Raw genomic sequence first — 17,270 nt, forward strand, 5'->3', positions numbered from 1 at the left:
ACTATATAGTGGTAATAAGGCTGTAATAGAGTGGTAATAGTATTGAGAGACCTGGCAGGGCAGTCCATGGTCTTGCACTTGCGGTGTCTGTCCTCTGGGCGATTATCTAAGTCACACATTGACTCGTCCACCACACCCACCGCCATCTCAAAGCAGCGAACCGGCTGATGTTGTATACCTGGGACAGAGAGCGAGAGAGAGAGAGAGAGAGAGAGAGACAGAGAGGGGTTCATATCAACACAAGGATAGACACAGGTATCACTACATAGAGAGACAGGTAGAGGTTAATATCAACACAGCGAGATAGAGACAGGTAGTCAAACCATAATCAAAGTGTTCCCCAACTCTCATCAATTTAACAGAGACTACCAATATACCAAGCCATAAGGTATACCTAAACGATGGTCATGACTGCAGTCATGACTGCAGATAAAGAGTACCTCACCTATCCCACAGGTAGAGCTGCAGTCTGTCCACGCCCCAGGCCTCCACCTGTACTCCGGCTCGATGACCTCATTTCCTGACTGCCGACTCCTCTTGATGGTGTACTCGTACTTAATCCCTGGGTTCTTCTCCTGGTACAGCAACTGCATCACAAGATATGTACATTTTCACATCTCTTCAACTCTCTAACAGACTCTAAGTTCTGGGCCCAGGACAGTCCGGACGGATTGTATGGCAGCTAGTGCTGAGGCACAAACATGTACATTTCAAGCCTGCAAACTGTGACACTTTAAAATAACGTGAAAAAAATACTTTTGTGCAATATGACAACCCTAGTTGACTATCTGTGCAGTATAGTACAGTGGATTGTGTACATAGCCTTTATTTATGTAAACCAGCTCCTTACCTTCTTGAGATTTTATGCTTTTTCTAAAAAAAATAAATAAAAAAAAATCCTTTCCTAACACCAGGGGAGCCACCCCCTCCTAAATTTCGTTGTTTGGTACCTGTACTGTAGCAATGACAAATAAAGTCCATTCCATTCCATTCCATTCCATTCCAAATGAGTTAGCAGAAGGGAGTCAGGCTATGCAATTCAGCTCTAATTGTCCCTATATTTGCACGACTTTATGACGGGATCCTGGATTGTGTGGTATGTAAACATTTGGCTCCTGGTCTGGTTATTTTATATCTACCTGGATCAGGATGGGTTGTTTGGTAGGCCCCGGGGAGGTGAGGTTCTCCAGGTTCCCGCTGCGTTCATAGAAGAACGTGGTTCCACCTGCCTCGTACTCCCCGTTCCACTGGATGATGTAATGGCCATTCAGGAAGTAGTCCTCTGTTCCCTGACCCCTCAGTGCCAGGAAGTTATCGGCCTCCTCCATTTCCTGTACTACGATGTCACGTGCCCCCTCGGGGATCAAACCCACGTCCACATAACCTGAAAGGACCGGAGACACAGGATGTCATAATGATATTCCTGTAGAGATTCCACTATGCCTGGGAGCCCTCATAGCCCTCACAGCCTGCTCATACACACACACACACACACACACACACACACACACACACACACAGACCGAACAGGTCAGCTGTTCAGTGATAACAGTGACTCAGTAATGTGGTTTGTTACAAGGCCACCATGACTGCAGGTTGCCACGGCTATCCAGAATGCCAGACTCTCTCTGATCTTTAATAGAGGGTGGGTCTGTGTGTGTATATGTGTGTGTGTGTGTGTGTGTGTGTGTGTGTGTGTGTGTGTGTGTGTGTGTGTGTGTGCGTGCGTGCGTGCGTGCGTGCGCGCGTGCGTGCGTGCGTGCGTGCGTGCGTGCGTGCGTGTGTGTGTGTGTGTGTGTGTGTGTGTGTGTGTGTGTGTGCATGCCTGCGTGCGTGTGTGTTGCGTTAGGGTTAGGTACTTCCCTGTCTCTGGTGTTTAATAGTGTTTGGATGGGGGGTGGGGTTGCAGGGATGCATGGGGCACTGCTATGACTGGGTAATCTGGTGTTTAATAGTGTGTGGGTGTGTGTCTGTGTGTCTGTGTTTGTGTAACACAGGGGGGCAGCGCCACATTCATTGGGTCTCTTTGAAGTCCCAAACATCTGGACTGAGTGTCTGGAAAAGGTGAGGGGCACACACACACACAGCCCTTAAATCCTATCCTTGATGAGGAACTGCAGGGCATATGTACGGTAAGCTACAATCATTTCCCGTTCTGTAGAGAAAGCAGACATGTTTCTCTCTCTGGCTCTGTTCCCATTGGCTGTGAGGTCTATGAGGTCACTGGTGAGGTATTCTCTCAGTCATACAGCAATCAGACAGGCCAAAGACAGCAAGACAACACACACACACACACACACACACAAACCAAAGACAGCAGCTGTATATTATACAAAGACAACAGCTGTATATTCATATACAGAGTGCTGTCATGACAACAAAGCAAGAACACAGTGACATAATTCTAATACCAGTGAACTCTCCTGACCTGAGGACCTATTCACACTGTGTGACTGTAGGAACAGTGTATTCAGTTACTGTCCCTTGCTCTTGTCTGCTTGCTCTTGCTAAATAACATATTTTAGAAATACTTTAGTATAAATAAATGTTCCTATCCAGCATTGATGCAGAGTGGCACAATGAATGTTATTTTTTCTGAGTGGGGCAGTCCCACTAAAATGTTTCTTTTTAATGACAGATACAGTATAGATGATGACAGGAAGGATGGGTGAGAGAGAGAGGAGGGATGACATGCAGGATATGTCCGCAGCTGGAATCGAACCGGGGGCCCTGCGGTACATGGTCAGCGCTTAATCCACTACGCCACCTAAGCGCCCCATGAATGTCTCTATTGATATGTACTCCTTAATTCATGTATCCATTCATTGAGATATAACTTACCGAAGCCCTCTCCTCCATCGAAGGTGTTGTGAACTGTCTCACAGGAGGTGCCATCACCCAGACACACTCCACAACGGTCCTCTACCGCGTTAGAGTCTATGCCATAGTCACAGCCCACTTCCTATAGGCATAATACACACACATGCACACGCACACGCACACACACACACGCACACGCACACGCACATACATAAAGATAACATTATACACAGATTCATTAAACACAAATGGATTGGAAAAAAGATCTCTCACTCAACTCTATCAAATATAATTCACATATTTCTCAGGCCCTCGCTCTATTCCTTTATAGGGCTAACACCCCGCCTCTCTCTCTTTCTCTAACTCACTCTCCCTCCCTCCCTCTCTCTCTCTCTCTCTCTCTCTCTCTCTCTCTCTCTCTCTCTCTCTCTCTCTCTCTCTCTCTTACCCAGCCACACTACCTTGCACACTCCATTGACACAGATGTTTCTGGACTTGTTGTTCATGAAGCAGGGAGTTCCATCCGTCACAGTGTCCAACATCTTCTCAGAGAAATGCTCATTCACCGGACGGCAGTGCAGCTCACACGGGCTTGCTGATGAACCAGGTGAGAGGGGGAATGAGAGAGGGAGGAGAAGAGTGGTAAAGTATGTGATGTGACTGACAACAGTGGAAGAAGTATTGAAACATATATTATTTCCCTGGTAAGATTCGAGGGAATTGGAGTTGTGATATTATACTATGTATATGCTGCCCCCTGCTGATATATGAATGTAACCACAACCCACAAATGGATAAAGGTGTCACAGTGTGCATGCATACGTGCCTGCATGTGTACTTGTATGTGTGCATGCCTGCATTTGTGTGTGTGTGTGTGTGTGTGTGTGTGTGTGTGTGGTTTGACTTCTTACATGTGCTGGATACAGGTGTCCACTGGTAGAGCTCATTCTGGTAGGGCACTGTGTCAAACTCACTACACAGCATCTCTCTGAAGGTGGGCTTGGTCCTCTGACACGGTGTGGTGTTACAAATACGATAGCGCTTCCTCTCACCTGTACAGTACTTACCACCAAATTCTGGTCTGGGGATAACACAGAGATGAGACTTGAGTTACGTTTGGTATCACATGGGTGTTAAGAAAAAGGAGATAAGGTGATCTGTATGTAGAAAGTAAGAAGAGGAAAGAGAGGAGAGCTGAGATGTGGAGTAAAGAAGTGTTTAGACAGGTCTGAAGTCAGTTCTTACTTGGGGCTGTTACATTCTCTTTCAGCAGACTGTGCCCCAGCTCCACAGGTCCTGGAACAGTGAGACCAGGTACTCCATAGGCCCCAGCCCCCATTCACTGTCTCTGGCAGCTTACCTACGATCACACACTCCCCCGAGATACACCACTGACAGAGAGAACACACACACATACACACACATACACATACACACATACACACACACACACACACACACACACACATACACACACACACACAATCCAAAAATAACAACATACAAAGTGAGACCAGTCCCCGGAGATGCAACTTTGAGAGTATACACATGTTACTACTAAAGGTTCCCATGGCATAGATGAATGAGAATGTTACGACTCAGCCCCAGCCTACCCTCTTAGGCCCACAGCTAGTGCCGTCTATGGGGGAGTCCAGTTTGGAACGACAGGAGCCGTTCACTGAGCACCACAGGATCTGGCACACGTTCTGGGAGTAAGACAAAATACACACTCAACTGGGCTGAATGTCAGAGAAAATGGCAAATTCCTAATGATCACCCAGTCTGTGTGACTCACATCAACCTCGTTGCAGAAGGTGGCATTAGGGCCGTACTGTAACTGACACTGATGTTGAGCGGTGTAGCGGACCCCCATATGAGCAAATGGGGTGGTCATGTCCTTCTTAGAGGGCCGGTCATCCAGACAGAAGCCCCAACCACGACTAAGAGAGAGAAGGAGGGACACAGGAGACCATTTTCAATGGTGCCCTGGTTTTCCCCTGGCTTTCCCCAGGCTTTTTTGAGACAGTACAAAAACATCACATATCAATACGAAATCAACACAAAAACATAATTCATCCATTTAAAACTAATAAAAATTATGGCAACATCCTTTAAAAACATGCACAGACCTCGACCTCAACTTCACTCATCATATTTTTTAACTTGCCCAAAGAGACTAAGGCGTCCAATTTGAGGGTCTCTTGACACTCATTCCAAGCTCTAGGGGCACAGTAACTAAAAGCAGTTTTTCCCAGCTCAGTTTTGACTCGAGGGACCTCAAGAACTAACCCATCCTGAGATATTTTTTGGTGATGACTAGAACACCATGTAATGAGGGATGACAGGTAGCTAGGTAGAGCCAATGCTTTGCACATACAGGAGCCAATGCTGTGTTCTCCTAGCAGCCAGGGAGGCCAGCCTACTGCATGATATAGTTTACAATGATGCGTTATAAAATTATCACCAGTAATAAAACAAAGTGCTGAATGATTAACAGTGTCAAGCGGATTCAAGGTGATAGAGGCAGCGTGCATGTAGATAATGTCACCATACTCAAGTACTGATAGGGAAGTAATCTGTACTAAAAGCTTCCTGTCATCACGCGAAAAACAAGATTTGCTTATTTCTATAAAAGAACCGAAGTTTCACCCTTCATTTTATTGTCAGCTCATCAACATGCAATTAGATTTTTTTCATCAATAAAAATCCCACGGTACTTGTAAGAGGATACTCTCTCAATTACAGAACCATCCAAAGTGCAAATATTGAAGTCAGTTTCCTTCAAAGAGCAGGATCTAAAAAATTGCATATATTTTGTTTTTGCTCCATTTAAAACAAGTTTAAGCTCTAGAAGTGAGGGCTGGATCAAGTCAAAGGCTGTCTGCAAAATAGATAATGAATAGATAACGCTCCTTCCAATGTGTAAGAACAGATGAATAAATTACCATATCATCAGCATAAAAGTGCATCTTACAGCCATTTTTTTTAAATGAGACAATGTTATTCATACACAAGGTGAAGAGTAAAGGACCTAGAATTGAACCCTGCAGTACACCTTTAGTGACCTCCATAAAAGTGGAGTCAGCAACAATACATTGGGTTCTATTTGCAAGATATTTGCTTGAAACACATTTGCAGGCGTTATGAGGGACATCCTGTTCAAATCACAGACATTTAAATCATGCAGGAACCCCTGAGCATCAAAGTTCCTAAAATTCCTTTTGGATACGTAATTTCACATTCCTAATACAGACAATAGGAGAGGAACTTCATCTTATTATTTACCTATTGTACATTGCAGGGAAAAATAGATGATGATGAGGGATGGAGAGAAAGAACGGCAGAGAGACACACATAGAGTGAGAGAGAGAGAGAGAGAGAGAGAGAGAGAGAGAGAGAGAGAGAGAGAGATAGAGAGACAGACTCACTCTAGGAATCGTGTGATGTAATCCTTGGAGCAGGTGGACCAAGTGAGGGGGGAGGTGTCGTACATTAGCTGTCTGGACATGATGAAGGGGTGTCGGCCCTCCAGCTCACAGTCGTTCCCCTGACCATCATGGTGGATCCCAAAGCTGAGGACAACAAACATGGCTGCTGTGGAAATTACCTATTGCGGCAACAGTCTTATCGGTGAAGGATGTTATCTGTTTTTTTTAATTTTTTTATTATTGTAATGTTGGTTTTCAACACAAACACACACACATGCACACGCGCATGCACACGCACACACACACACACACACATACACACACACACACACATACACACACACCTGTGGCCCATCTCGTGGGCGATAGTGAAGGCGACGGGGAGTCCCGAGTCCTCATTGATATTGCAGCTGCGGTGGGGCTGGCACATCCCCGACAGGTGGGACAGACCCAGTGTCTCACAGGGCTCATTCAGGCCCGCACAGATGTCCTTTCTGCGGGGAGGAGATACACACTCAGACCTAAAAACAACTAGCTAGTGCAGAAATTGACTGGCATCCGTGGTTGTGTGTATGTATATGTGTGTGTGTGTGTGTGTGTGTGTGTGTGTGTGTGTGTATGTATATATGTGTGTGTGTGTGTGTGTGTGTGTGTGTGTGTGTGTGTATGTATGTGTGGTCATATGGGGCTTATATCCTGGCACTATTGAAGGAAGAGAATGCATCCCTCATGTTTTCCAGGTGACTGAGGTAACATACCACCTGAGCAGCCTTCCTCCTGACAAGCCTGGCCAGGTCTTCTCTGTGTACTCCATTGGAACTTGTGCCAGCAGGTAACACACCACGGTACCTTCATGGTACTCAGTAGTTCAATAAAAGTGCTCTCCTCTCTCGCTTGGGCACTGCTCAGTGAAGACAGAGCCCTATTTGGAGATCTGCTCCTAGTCTGACGTTTATTGAATTGAAATGGAGTAGACACTTACTCAATCCTCCGAAAATATAAACATTTACACACAGGTTGTTTTTACAGGATTCTTCACTGCTACAACCAAGCCAGACACTCATTGAATCTTTCTGCTATACCTAGATGCTTGGAAAAAAGTGTGTGTATGTGTGTGTGTGTGTGTGTGTGTGTGAGTGTGTGTGTGTGTGTGTGTGTGTGTGTGTGTGTGCCTGTGTGTGTCTGTCTGTGTCTGTGTGTGTGCTTGTGCTTGTGCATATGCATATGTGTGTACTGTATGTGGATCCTTGCCTGGTGACCAGCACAGCCACATCGTGGTGAGCAGGGTGTGTATCACTCTGTGGGTTCAAGTTCTTCTGCCAGGCACAGAAGCTGGACAGGGTGTTGTCTGCATGGTGCATGATCTTCAGCCCTTTCTGCATGAGACAACAGACAGATCTACAGTTACTACACCCTCACAGACACATACATTGAGATATACCTTTACTGATCCACAGAGTCAGACAACAACACACACTAGCATCAGTTGAATCATTGTCCTAGACAATATTATTGTGTGACACGGTCTGGTGAAAAGGTCTGCATGTCGGCAATGGACCTATCGCTAAGCCACGCCCCCTTTGAAAACTCGGACAAACAAACAACGCTTCACTGACAGTGACTGACTGACCGACCGTGACTGAATGACATTCAATGACTTACATGGCGGGAGTTTTTTTTAAAGATGACAAGTTTAGTCTAGAAGCTTTTCACCATCAGATATTAGCGAGTTGTTTGTCCGAGTTTTCTGCCTGTAGTGACTTTTGCTGTGATATGTTTGGACAATTTCTATTTTGGGGCGTGGCTTAGCGATAGGTCCATTCTCAAGTTGAACAAATTACCAAAAAGCTTATTTAAGTGTTGAAGAGCCCACTCAATATAACGATAGTTATGGAGATAGACTCCAGTTCTATGAGTGGAGCGGAGCCCCATAGGGGAGCTCTGCTCCTATTGGTTTACCCGCTACCTAAAGTAGCCAATGACTGAATTTTTCAATGCCTGCGCCCGCCTGGGGTGCTATATAAAGGGGCGTACTTCGCTCCCTCATTCTCCCAAACATACAAAACAGCCGGGTTTGAACGAGTCGAAGTGGGCCAGCAGCCCTATGGGGCTCCGCTCCACTCATAGAACTGGAGTCTATCTCCATAACTATCGTTCTATATCGTGGAGCTCCGCCCCATAGGGGAGCTCTGCTCCTATTGGTTTAGGCGGAGCGAGCGAGGCCAAATGTACCCCCACTGAGACTATTAATCCGAAAACAATCTCAGCGGCACCCGGAGCTGACCACTGATGTTGGTTCAAGACAACCTTAAAAAGTTGGCCCAACCCACACCGAGTCTGCTCCACTGATCTAGCCCTTACGTGAGCACGCAGGGTTGTAGATCTAACGGAACATGTCCTGGAGGAGGGTCCCCTCCCCAGGCACATCCGTAATCATCCTGACAGCACTTGAATAGCATCCCCAACCAGGGTAATCCAAGTGCCATCCCCACTACATCAGTCCTCAGCAAACTGAGGACAGAATGAGAAAAGGATGAGGAAGAAATATCACTTACCCAACCCTTACGTTGGGTTGTTGATCTAACAGACATGTCCTGGAGGAGGGTCCCCTCCCCAGGCACATCCGTATTCATCCTGACAGCACTTGAATAGAATCCCCATGACCAGGGTAATCCAAGTGCCCTTCCCACAACATCAGTCATCAGCAAACTGAGGACAGAATGAGAAAGGATTGAGGAAGAATATCACTGACCTAACCCTTACGTGAGCACGTAGGGTTGTTGATCTAACGGAACATGTCCTGGAGGAGGGTCCCTTCCCAGGCACATCCGTATTCATCCTGACAGCACTTGAATAGAATCCCATGACCAGGGTAATCCAAGTGCCTTCCCCACTACATCAGTCATCAGCAAAACTGAGGACAGAATGAGAAAAGGATGAGGCTAATAGCCTCGCAAATCCAAAGGGACAGCCTCTGCTTCGAGAGTGGTGTCCCGGCTTTCTGTCCGCCATAGCAGATCAGAAGCCGGGGAGAAGATCTCAGTCCTGCCTCGCGCTTCACATATTGTGCCAACGCGCGCACCGGACAATACAATGTAAAACGCCTCTCCCTCTCTCCGTCGTGAGGAGGAGGAAAAAGAGGCGCTCAGAGCACAGCTCTGAAACCTAAACCCACGATTAACCGTAGGGATAAAAGCCGGGTTAGGGCGTAATACAGCTTTTGTTTCGTCATCAGATATGATCAAACAATCTGCCCGTGACGAGAGAGCGCACAAATCACTCACTCGCTCAGCCGTAGTCAAGGCGAGGAGTAGACTCGTCTTGAGAGACAATAAAACGCAACGACACAGTGATAATGGGTTCGAATGGGGGCACACACAGCGCCTCTAGCACAATCGACAGGTCCCATTTTGGCATTAGAGTCCTATGAGGGCGTCTAAGCCTACACACTCCAGTCAAAAAACGCTTAACCAGCGAATGACTGAAAAACCAGTGTCGTTGTCGCAAAACCCTCATGACAAGCTGAGATGGCAGCCGCGTAAACTTTAATAGTTCCCGCCGCCAATCCCTTGTCAACAGCGACTGTAAGAAGCACAAGAACGTTTCGACCCGACAACAGACAGGGTCAACGTCCTGTCCCTCACACCACTGTGTAAAACTCGCCAGCGCGCCGCATATCCCTTTTGCAGTGGATTGCGCGCGCGCACTCTGAATGGTCTGAATGACCGCGTCTGTCAGACCCCTGCGTTCTAACAATCCCTCTCAGTAACCAGGCCATGAGGGGCCCCCCCTCATAGGCGGCCCCTTCACCAAGCCTCCGGCTTGAGAGAGTGCATCTTGTCGATGAGGTATGGGCCATGGGCCCTCTACCAACATCTCCATCAGTTCCGGAAACCACGGGGCTCCGGGACGGTCCGGGGCTACAAGAATTAACTCTAGCCTCTCTGACCTCACTCGTGCCAACAGTGGGAGGATAGATGTCAGGGGTGGGAACGCGTATAACAGGACCCTCGGCCATGGGTGGTGTGCGAATGTATCGACTCCCAATGGCGGGTTGTCCTGTTCGCGCAGGGAGAACCAAAGGCGACACTGCACATTCGTCCGTGACGCAAACAGAACCACTTCTGCTTGCCCGAACCGTGCCCAAATCAGCGACACAATGGAGGGTGCTAACCTCCAGTCGTCGTCCCTCGGGCCTCCCCGTGATAACAGATCTGCTCCTTTGTTGAGCAGACCTGGAATGTGGAGAGCTTTCAGCGAACTCAGGCGACTCCGCGCGCGATGACGCGCGGGTCTCTCCAGTAGCTCAGGTCGGTTTTGACCGATCTCTGTATTACAATCAACTTGCGACGGCGTCTCACTGGAACCCGTCGCAGTCGTGCGAACCGCCTCTGCAGTCTGCGCATGTGTAACAGGCCTAAGGGGACCACTACATGGGCTGCAGACATCAGTCCTAGTAAGGACATCCTTGACAGAGCGGTGATTGTATTTGTCACTCGACACACCCGGAGAGCTGACGTCAGTGTCGCTCTCCGTGGTGCCGATAAACTGGCCCTCATCTCGGCAGTATCCAACTGAATGCCTAGATAGGAAAACTGTTGAGCCGACCACGGAGCACTCTCTGTCCAGTTTACAGCTAACCCCAGCTGAGTGAGGTGCTGCACCAGTGAGGTTGTGTCCCGAATGGCTCGATTTGGGCATTGGGCCAAGACCAGTAGGTCGTCGAGATATGCTAATATGCGTATCTCGTTTCGCCTCAGTGGTTCGAGTGCTGTCTGCACGCATTTGGAGAAAATACGAGGAGCAAGCGTGCACCCGAAGGGCAGGCGCGTGTACTCGTAAACCTTCCCTTGGAAAGCAAAACGTAGGAATTTCCTGTGCCACTCTGTGATTGGCACACGAAATACGCGACTCTCAGGTATCTACGAAAGGGGCGTTTCGCCACTCTCGTTGAGGACCCTGAAATCTAGTATGGGTCTCATGTCTCCCGAATTCTTTGGGACAAGGAAATACGGGGAGTACCATCTCATGTCCCACTGGTCCCTCGGAACCAATGTCACTGCGCCCTTTGTTAGGAGATTCGTAATCTCCTCCTGGAGCGCACGTGTCTTTATCGGGCAGGACAAAAAACAGTCTCTCTCACGCCCCTGAAGGGCGGAGGAGGCTGAATGAACTGTAGTGCATATCCCCTCCTCAATGTCCTGTCTAGCCAACCCGACAGAATACCTGTCCCTTCTAGTCATTCTGCATAACGCAACGACAGCGGCTGGACCGTCTGTTGTGGTGCAGTCGACAGAAAAAACTTGAATTTCTGTATGATCCCAGCCGCCGCTACACACCGAGGAGGTGGCACAGCCCAAGGTGGGGTCATTTCGAAAGGGATGGGCTGCCGTCTGTAAAGAGTGTTTGTTATGTGTAACAATGCTCTTTATTGACGCAGGTTTATTATGCCTGATAGTCAAAGAACCGGCCGCACGCTCATGAGCTGGGCCAGGTCTTGATAGACATGGAGGGGCTTTTGATGTACATAACGACCCCTCTATACGGCTACATACAGGGCTACGTGTCGTGATAGGGGTAAGTCCGTTAGGCAGAGAGCTGGCCACACGCCGGTAAGCTGGGCCAGTCTCCGGTTTGTTTCTAACCGGTAGCGAGTCGACCACACTCTGACAAGGCAGGTCGATCTCCGCTCTGGTAGATAACGGTCCCTCTATACGGCTACAGACAGGGGTGTTTAACCCGCCTCGTGTCGTGATAGGGGTAAGTCCACTAGGCAGAGAGCTGGCCACACGCCGGTAAGCTGGGCCAGTCTCCGCCTTGTTTCTAACCGGTAGCAATTCGACCACACTCTGACAAGGCAGGTGGGTCTCCGCTCTGGTAGATACCATGGAAAATCCTCCTTAGGGATGGTTTGCCGTCTGTAAAGAGTGCTTGTTTTGAGTAACAATGCCCTTTATCGACGTAGGTTTATTATGCCTGATAACCAAAAAACCGGCCGCACGCTCATGAGCTGGGCCAGGTCTTGATAGACATGGAGGAGTTTTTGATGTAATAACGGTCCCTCCATACGGCTACAGACAGGGGTGTTTAACCCCCTTTGTGTCGTGATAGGGGTTAGTCCGCTAGGCAGAGAGCTGGCCACACGCTGGTAAGCTGGGCCAGTCTCCGCCTTGTTTCTAACCGGTAGTGATTGGACCACGCTCCGACAAGGCAGGTGGGTCTCCGCTCCGGTAGATAACATGGGAAAAATCTCCTTTACTGAAAAAGTAAGGTGGGGATTTTCCTTCTTTTGCCTCTTTATGAGGTAGCAGCCATGAAGAGGAAACCGGTGGTGGGGTCATTACCGACCCCTCCGCCAGTGAAAACCGGGCCACGCTGCTGTGGGGGGCCGTAGCGGGCCCTCCCAGTGGTCAGCGGCGGGGGCTGGGGATGCAGAGTGGGGCATGGCTCCGTCGTTTAGAGGTAGAGCCAGTGCCGCATCACGCCGAAAACTCCGTTTCGCAGTCGTTGACGGTCTATTCGTCACCACGGCGGATGATTTTCGCAATGGCGGCGTTAAACACGGCGATGTTATTCGTCGCTGCCGCCGCCTGCGCACCGAGATGGGGCGGCGAGGGCGGGGAGCACGTGCTCTACCTGCCGCTCGCTCTCATCAGAGCTTTCTGATTCTGACACCGGCACCGACCACTCAGCTGGGTGAGGGCGGCGTGAAGTCAGGGCCGGCTGAGCGGGCGGGACCATCCCTACTTGGGGAGGTGCCTGCCCAGAATGCCGTATGGGAAAAATCTCCTTTACTGAAAAAGTAAGGTGGGGATTTTCCTTCTTTTGCCTCTTTATGAGGTAGCAGCCATGAAGAGGAAACCGGTGGTGGGGTCATTACCGACCCCTCCGCCAGTGAAACCGGGCCACGCTACCGTGGGGGGCCGTAGCGGGCCCTCCCAGTGGTCAGCGGTGGGGGCTGGGGATGCCGAGTGGGGCATGGCTCCGTCGTTTAGAGGTAGAGCCAGTGCCGCATCACGCCGAAAACTCAGTTTCGCAGTCGTTGACGGTCTATTCGTCACCACGGCGGATGATTTTCGCAATGGCGGCGTTAACACGGCGATGTTATTCGCCGCTGCCGCCGCCTGCGCACCGAGATGGGGCGGCGAGGGCGGGGAGCACGTGCTCTACCTGCCGCTCGCTCTCATCAGAGCTTTCTGATTCTGACACCGGCACCGACCACTCAGCTGGGTGAGGGCGCGTGATGTCAGGGCCGGCTGAGCGGGCGGGACCATCCCTACTTGGGGAGGTGCCTGCCCAGAACGCCGTTCTTGCTTGTCCTCCGCTGCTAGAAAATCGCAGCGGCAGGTGTCCCGGAGGAACTTCTTCGTGGTCGGCGGCGGACGATCCATCGCTGAAGGGAAAAGTCTGGCGGGTCCTCCAGTCTTAGTAGTCGTCCTTCTCAGTCTTCAGATATAAACCCGTGCTGAACTTTTTGGGAGAATGAGGGAGCAAAGTACGCCCCTTTATATAGCACCCCAGGCGGGCGCAGGCATTGAAAAATTCAGTCATTGGCTACTTTAGGTAGCGGGTAAACCAATAGGAGCAGAGCTCCCCTATGGGGCGGAGCTCCACGATATAGAACAAACTGGTTCATCACTAAATACTTATAATTTGTGAATTGGATTCACTGTATCACGTCCCGTCCTGCTTACTGGGTTAGTGGGTTAGTGATACATGGCTTGTAAACAAACGTACGTTTTAGGCCGTGTTCAAAAGCTAAAAAGGACCGTGTGATCATCTAATTATATGTAGCCTAGTTATGTGTTTTTAGCATGTTCATGTTCTATCAGCATGTTGTGATGTGCTAAACATGCATCATCGCTTATGTTCATAACAATGTTCCTTCTTAGCTGCTAGCTAGCTACCAATGTGATAATAGCAAATGCGTTTAATTCAGAGCAAGTTTCTCCAGTATTCAGTTTGAGGTGTAGCCTACCAACATTCAAACTTTTTCACCAGACCCTGTCACATATTTCACAAAGTTGAATGCTATTATTTAGTTAGCATTGTGTATCACAATAGGGCACTGTGTGATAATGACTATACCTCATCTCCCTGTAGAAGGATAAGGCGGACCAGGATGATGTGGATAGCATTCCCAATACTTGCATCATGGAAGATGCCTGTCACCTGTGAACATAAAAAGATCACTGTCATCACTCTTATCACAGGAGAATCTGGAGATATTGGCACACTGTCTAATCACACTATAATCATGTCCTGTGAGAACAGGAGAACTGAAAACAGATCCAAACTGGTTAACTAACTATCCACTAACTCTGGCAAGTTACCGGTATCAACAGAGTTGCAGCTGCTAGCTAGTTTGTTGATAGTGTGAGCATAATTATATTGACCATAGATACCGTGCCCTTCATAAGTAAAAAAAGAAGAAGCATTTTGTCTTCTTTTACCTCTATACTAGTTTGGATTTGAAATCAAGCAATTACTATGGGGTTGAAGGGGGAGAACTTCAATTCTGACCCTATGCTTCTTCCCCCGATGGGACAAATGGCTATGAGCTCTCTGAGGTGTCAAAACTGAATTCTGATTGGTCAAATACTTTCCTCTTGTGATCACTCTGGATATTCGTCTTATCTGTCCACAAGAGCGTTTTCCATACCTCTGCAGGCTTTTTAGCTAATTGTAACCTGATCCTTTTTGAGGATAACTAGTGGTTTGCACCTTGCAGTGAAGCCTCTGTAGTTGGGCTGGTGATGTATTCAGAGGATGGTAGTCTCTGACACATTCACACCTACCTCCTGGAGAGTGTTCCTGATCTGTGAGACAGTTTTTTTGGGGGGGGTTAATTATGGCGAGCATTCTTTGGTCATCCACGGTAGAAGTATTCCTTGCCCTACCAGGCCGTTTGTGATTGATGAGCTCACCAGTGCTTTCTTAATTGATTTTTCTGATATTTCAGCCTCATAATGACTTCCTTCAACCTCATATTGACACCAATAGCAGACTCGAAAGGCAAATGCAATGCCTAGAATCAATACTAGACAGTTCTCTTATGTCTGCACAAATTATTTGACAGAACACACCTGCCTTACCAGAACCACCACCTAACCTGTCATGCCAATTTGTCAATACTTTGTGTGCCCTGAAATGGGGGGACTATGTATAAAAAGGGTGATACCAATCTGAAAAAGAAAACATTGAATTAAAGCTGAGCTTGAAAATCTCAACTTTAACCTCATAGTAATTGTTTGATTTCAAATAGAGCGAATGTTTCCTCCTTTCAATACTTATGGAGGGCACTGTATGTAGATCTTTAATAGCCAGATGACACTCATCTGTTCCCAAAGCACATATGAATCCCTTCTCACCATGTTCATGATGGTGAAGATGTAGGACTCAACATTGTCACTGCCGTGGTAGTCGATGAGTTTGGAGTCAGCCACCACCATGGTCTCCACCCACCTCTCCCTGCTGACTGAGCGCTGGGAGACACGGTGGGGGCGGGGCTGACCCCCATCCTCCTGATCTCTTTCCCACTCCTCTCTCTCCCTCTCTACGTTGAGGGAATCACCTGGAGCGTCTACAGAACAGGATAGACCACAGCAATTTAATTCAAGGCCTGGTATCATAGCAACCCAACTGCTATAATCCAGACAGGCCTCTCTATTACCCCTCAGTTTCCCATACAAAGAGGGACCTGTCGAAGCCGTAGATTGTACTCTTCACTCTCAAGTTTTGTATACATGGATCATATTTCTTTATATGCCAATGATATTTTGCTTTATTTGTCTGACATCCATAACCAGTGCCTTAAGAGTCTTTCATAATTTAAGCAATTTATCACGTCATAAAATCAACTCTATAAAATATATATATCTCTTTAAATCCTGCAGCCAAACTGGCTCCCCTACCATCGACTCTCCCAGTTCAGTTACAAATCACTGGATTTATGTATTTGGGGCTCAGAATTAATCCAAATTGTAACCTTAGTGTCAACTACACTGGCATGTTGGATCATATAAAAAAGTCTCCCTTACACTTCAGTCTGCAGGGATGTCTATAATTTATTATATATATTCTCCCTTGTGTGAATTTTATTTTCTTCTTCTCTTCCATTATCTCCCATGAGAAATGTTTTGAAAGATCTGGATAAGACTTCTCGAGATTTTATTTGGAATGGCAAGAAGCCCAGAATATGTTATTCTACTTTACAATATGCAAAAGTAGAGGCCTCTCTTTGCCAAATTTTAAGATATACCATTGGTACTTCCAACTGAGGTCTCTGAGAACTTGGTTTGATCCAAACTCTCCAATTGCATGGAGAGTTATCGAAGAATCGATGGTCAGGCCTTCATGGATTCAGGGAGCAACAAAGCCCCCCCATCCCTGTCCACATACCCTATAATTTATAATACTATTGAAGTGTGGAATCAAGTAAACAAACATATGGATATCACACGTTCTACAAATTATCCCCCACCTGGAACAATCATTTTCTCCTCTGATTCTAAACCCTCTTCTCTATAAACTCCTCAACAAGGTTGGTCTCCTCTCTCTACGGCATGCATTTAGCTCACAATAGCATTCCACAGGCTATGACATCTATCTGGAATAGAGAGTTAACCAGCTCCTCTACAAAACTTGATTGAGAACTAATTTGAGATAATACAGTATGTCCGCCTCTATCCCATCATCCCCCACAAATTCTATTGGACTCTACTGAAGCGGTATCTTTACTCTACTAAAGCGACACTTTAAATAAATGTGCAATAACACTATTGTGCAATATGACAACCCTAGTCGTCTATCTGTACAGTATAGTATAGTGGATAGTGTACATAGCCTTTATTTATGTAAACCAGCTCCTTCCCTTCTTGTGATTTTTTTAAAAGTTTTTTTTTTTTCTTTCCTAACACCAGGGGAGCCACCCCTCCTTAATTTCGTTGTTTGGTACCTGTACTGTAGCAATGACAATAAAGACCATTCATTCATTCATTCATATCAAATGGTACTCTCTGA

General features: G+C 47.5%; 1 protein-coding gene across 1 annotated transcript in view; it reads right to left on the bottom strand.

Annotated features, from left to right (window-relative positions):
- The window catches only part of LOC308157776 (A disintegrin and metalloproteinase with thrombospondin motifs 12-like), a gene marked incomplete at both ends in the record, with an annotated part of 29,675 nt that overhangs the window by 3,827 nt on the left and 8,578 nt on the right, over positions 1-17,270 (bottom strand). Inside the window, 14 exons of the mRNA XM_080531383.1 lie at positions 52-178; positions 446-587; positions 1,140-1,384; positions 2,842-2,962; positions 3,282-3,415; positions 3,732-3,901; positions 4,066-4,211; positions 4,434-4,526; positions 4,616-4,760; positions 6,249-6,392; positions 6,593-6,742; positions 7,500-7,624; positions 14,337-14,420; positions 15,620-15,831. Of these exons, the coding sequence (XP_080387509.1) occupies positions 52-178; positions 446-587; positions 1,140-1,384; positions 2,842-2,962; positions 3,282-3,415; positions 3,732-3,901; positions 4,066-4,211; positions 4,434-4,526; positions 4,616-4,760; positions 6,249-6,392; positions 6,593-6,742; positions 7,500-7,624; positions 14,337-14,420; positions 15,620-15,831 (2,038 nt within the window). The remainder of the gene's footprint in view (positions 1-51; positions 179-445; positions 588-1,139; positions 1,385-2,841; positions 2,963-3,281; positions 3,416-3,731; positions 3,902-4,065; positions 4,212-4,433; positions 4,527-4,615; positions 4,761-6,248; positions 6,393-6,592; positions 6,743-7,499; positions 7,625-14,336; positions 14,421-15,619; positions 15,832-17,270) is intronic.

The sequence above is a fragment of the Nansenia antarctica genome, assembly GCF_963989245.1.
Source record: "Nansenia antarctica genome assembly, chromosome: 5".
NCBI lineage: Eukaryota > Metazoa > Chordata > Actinopteri > Argentiniformes > Microstomatidae > Nansenia > Nansenia antarctica.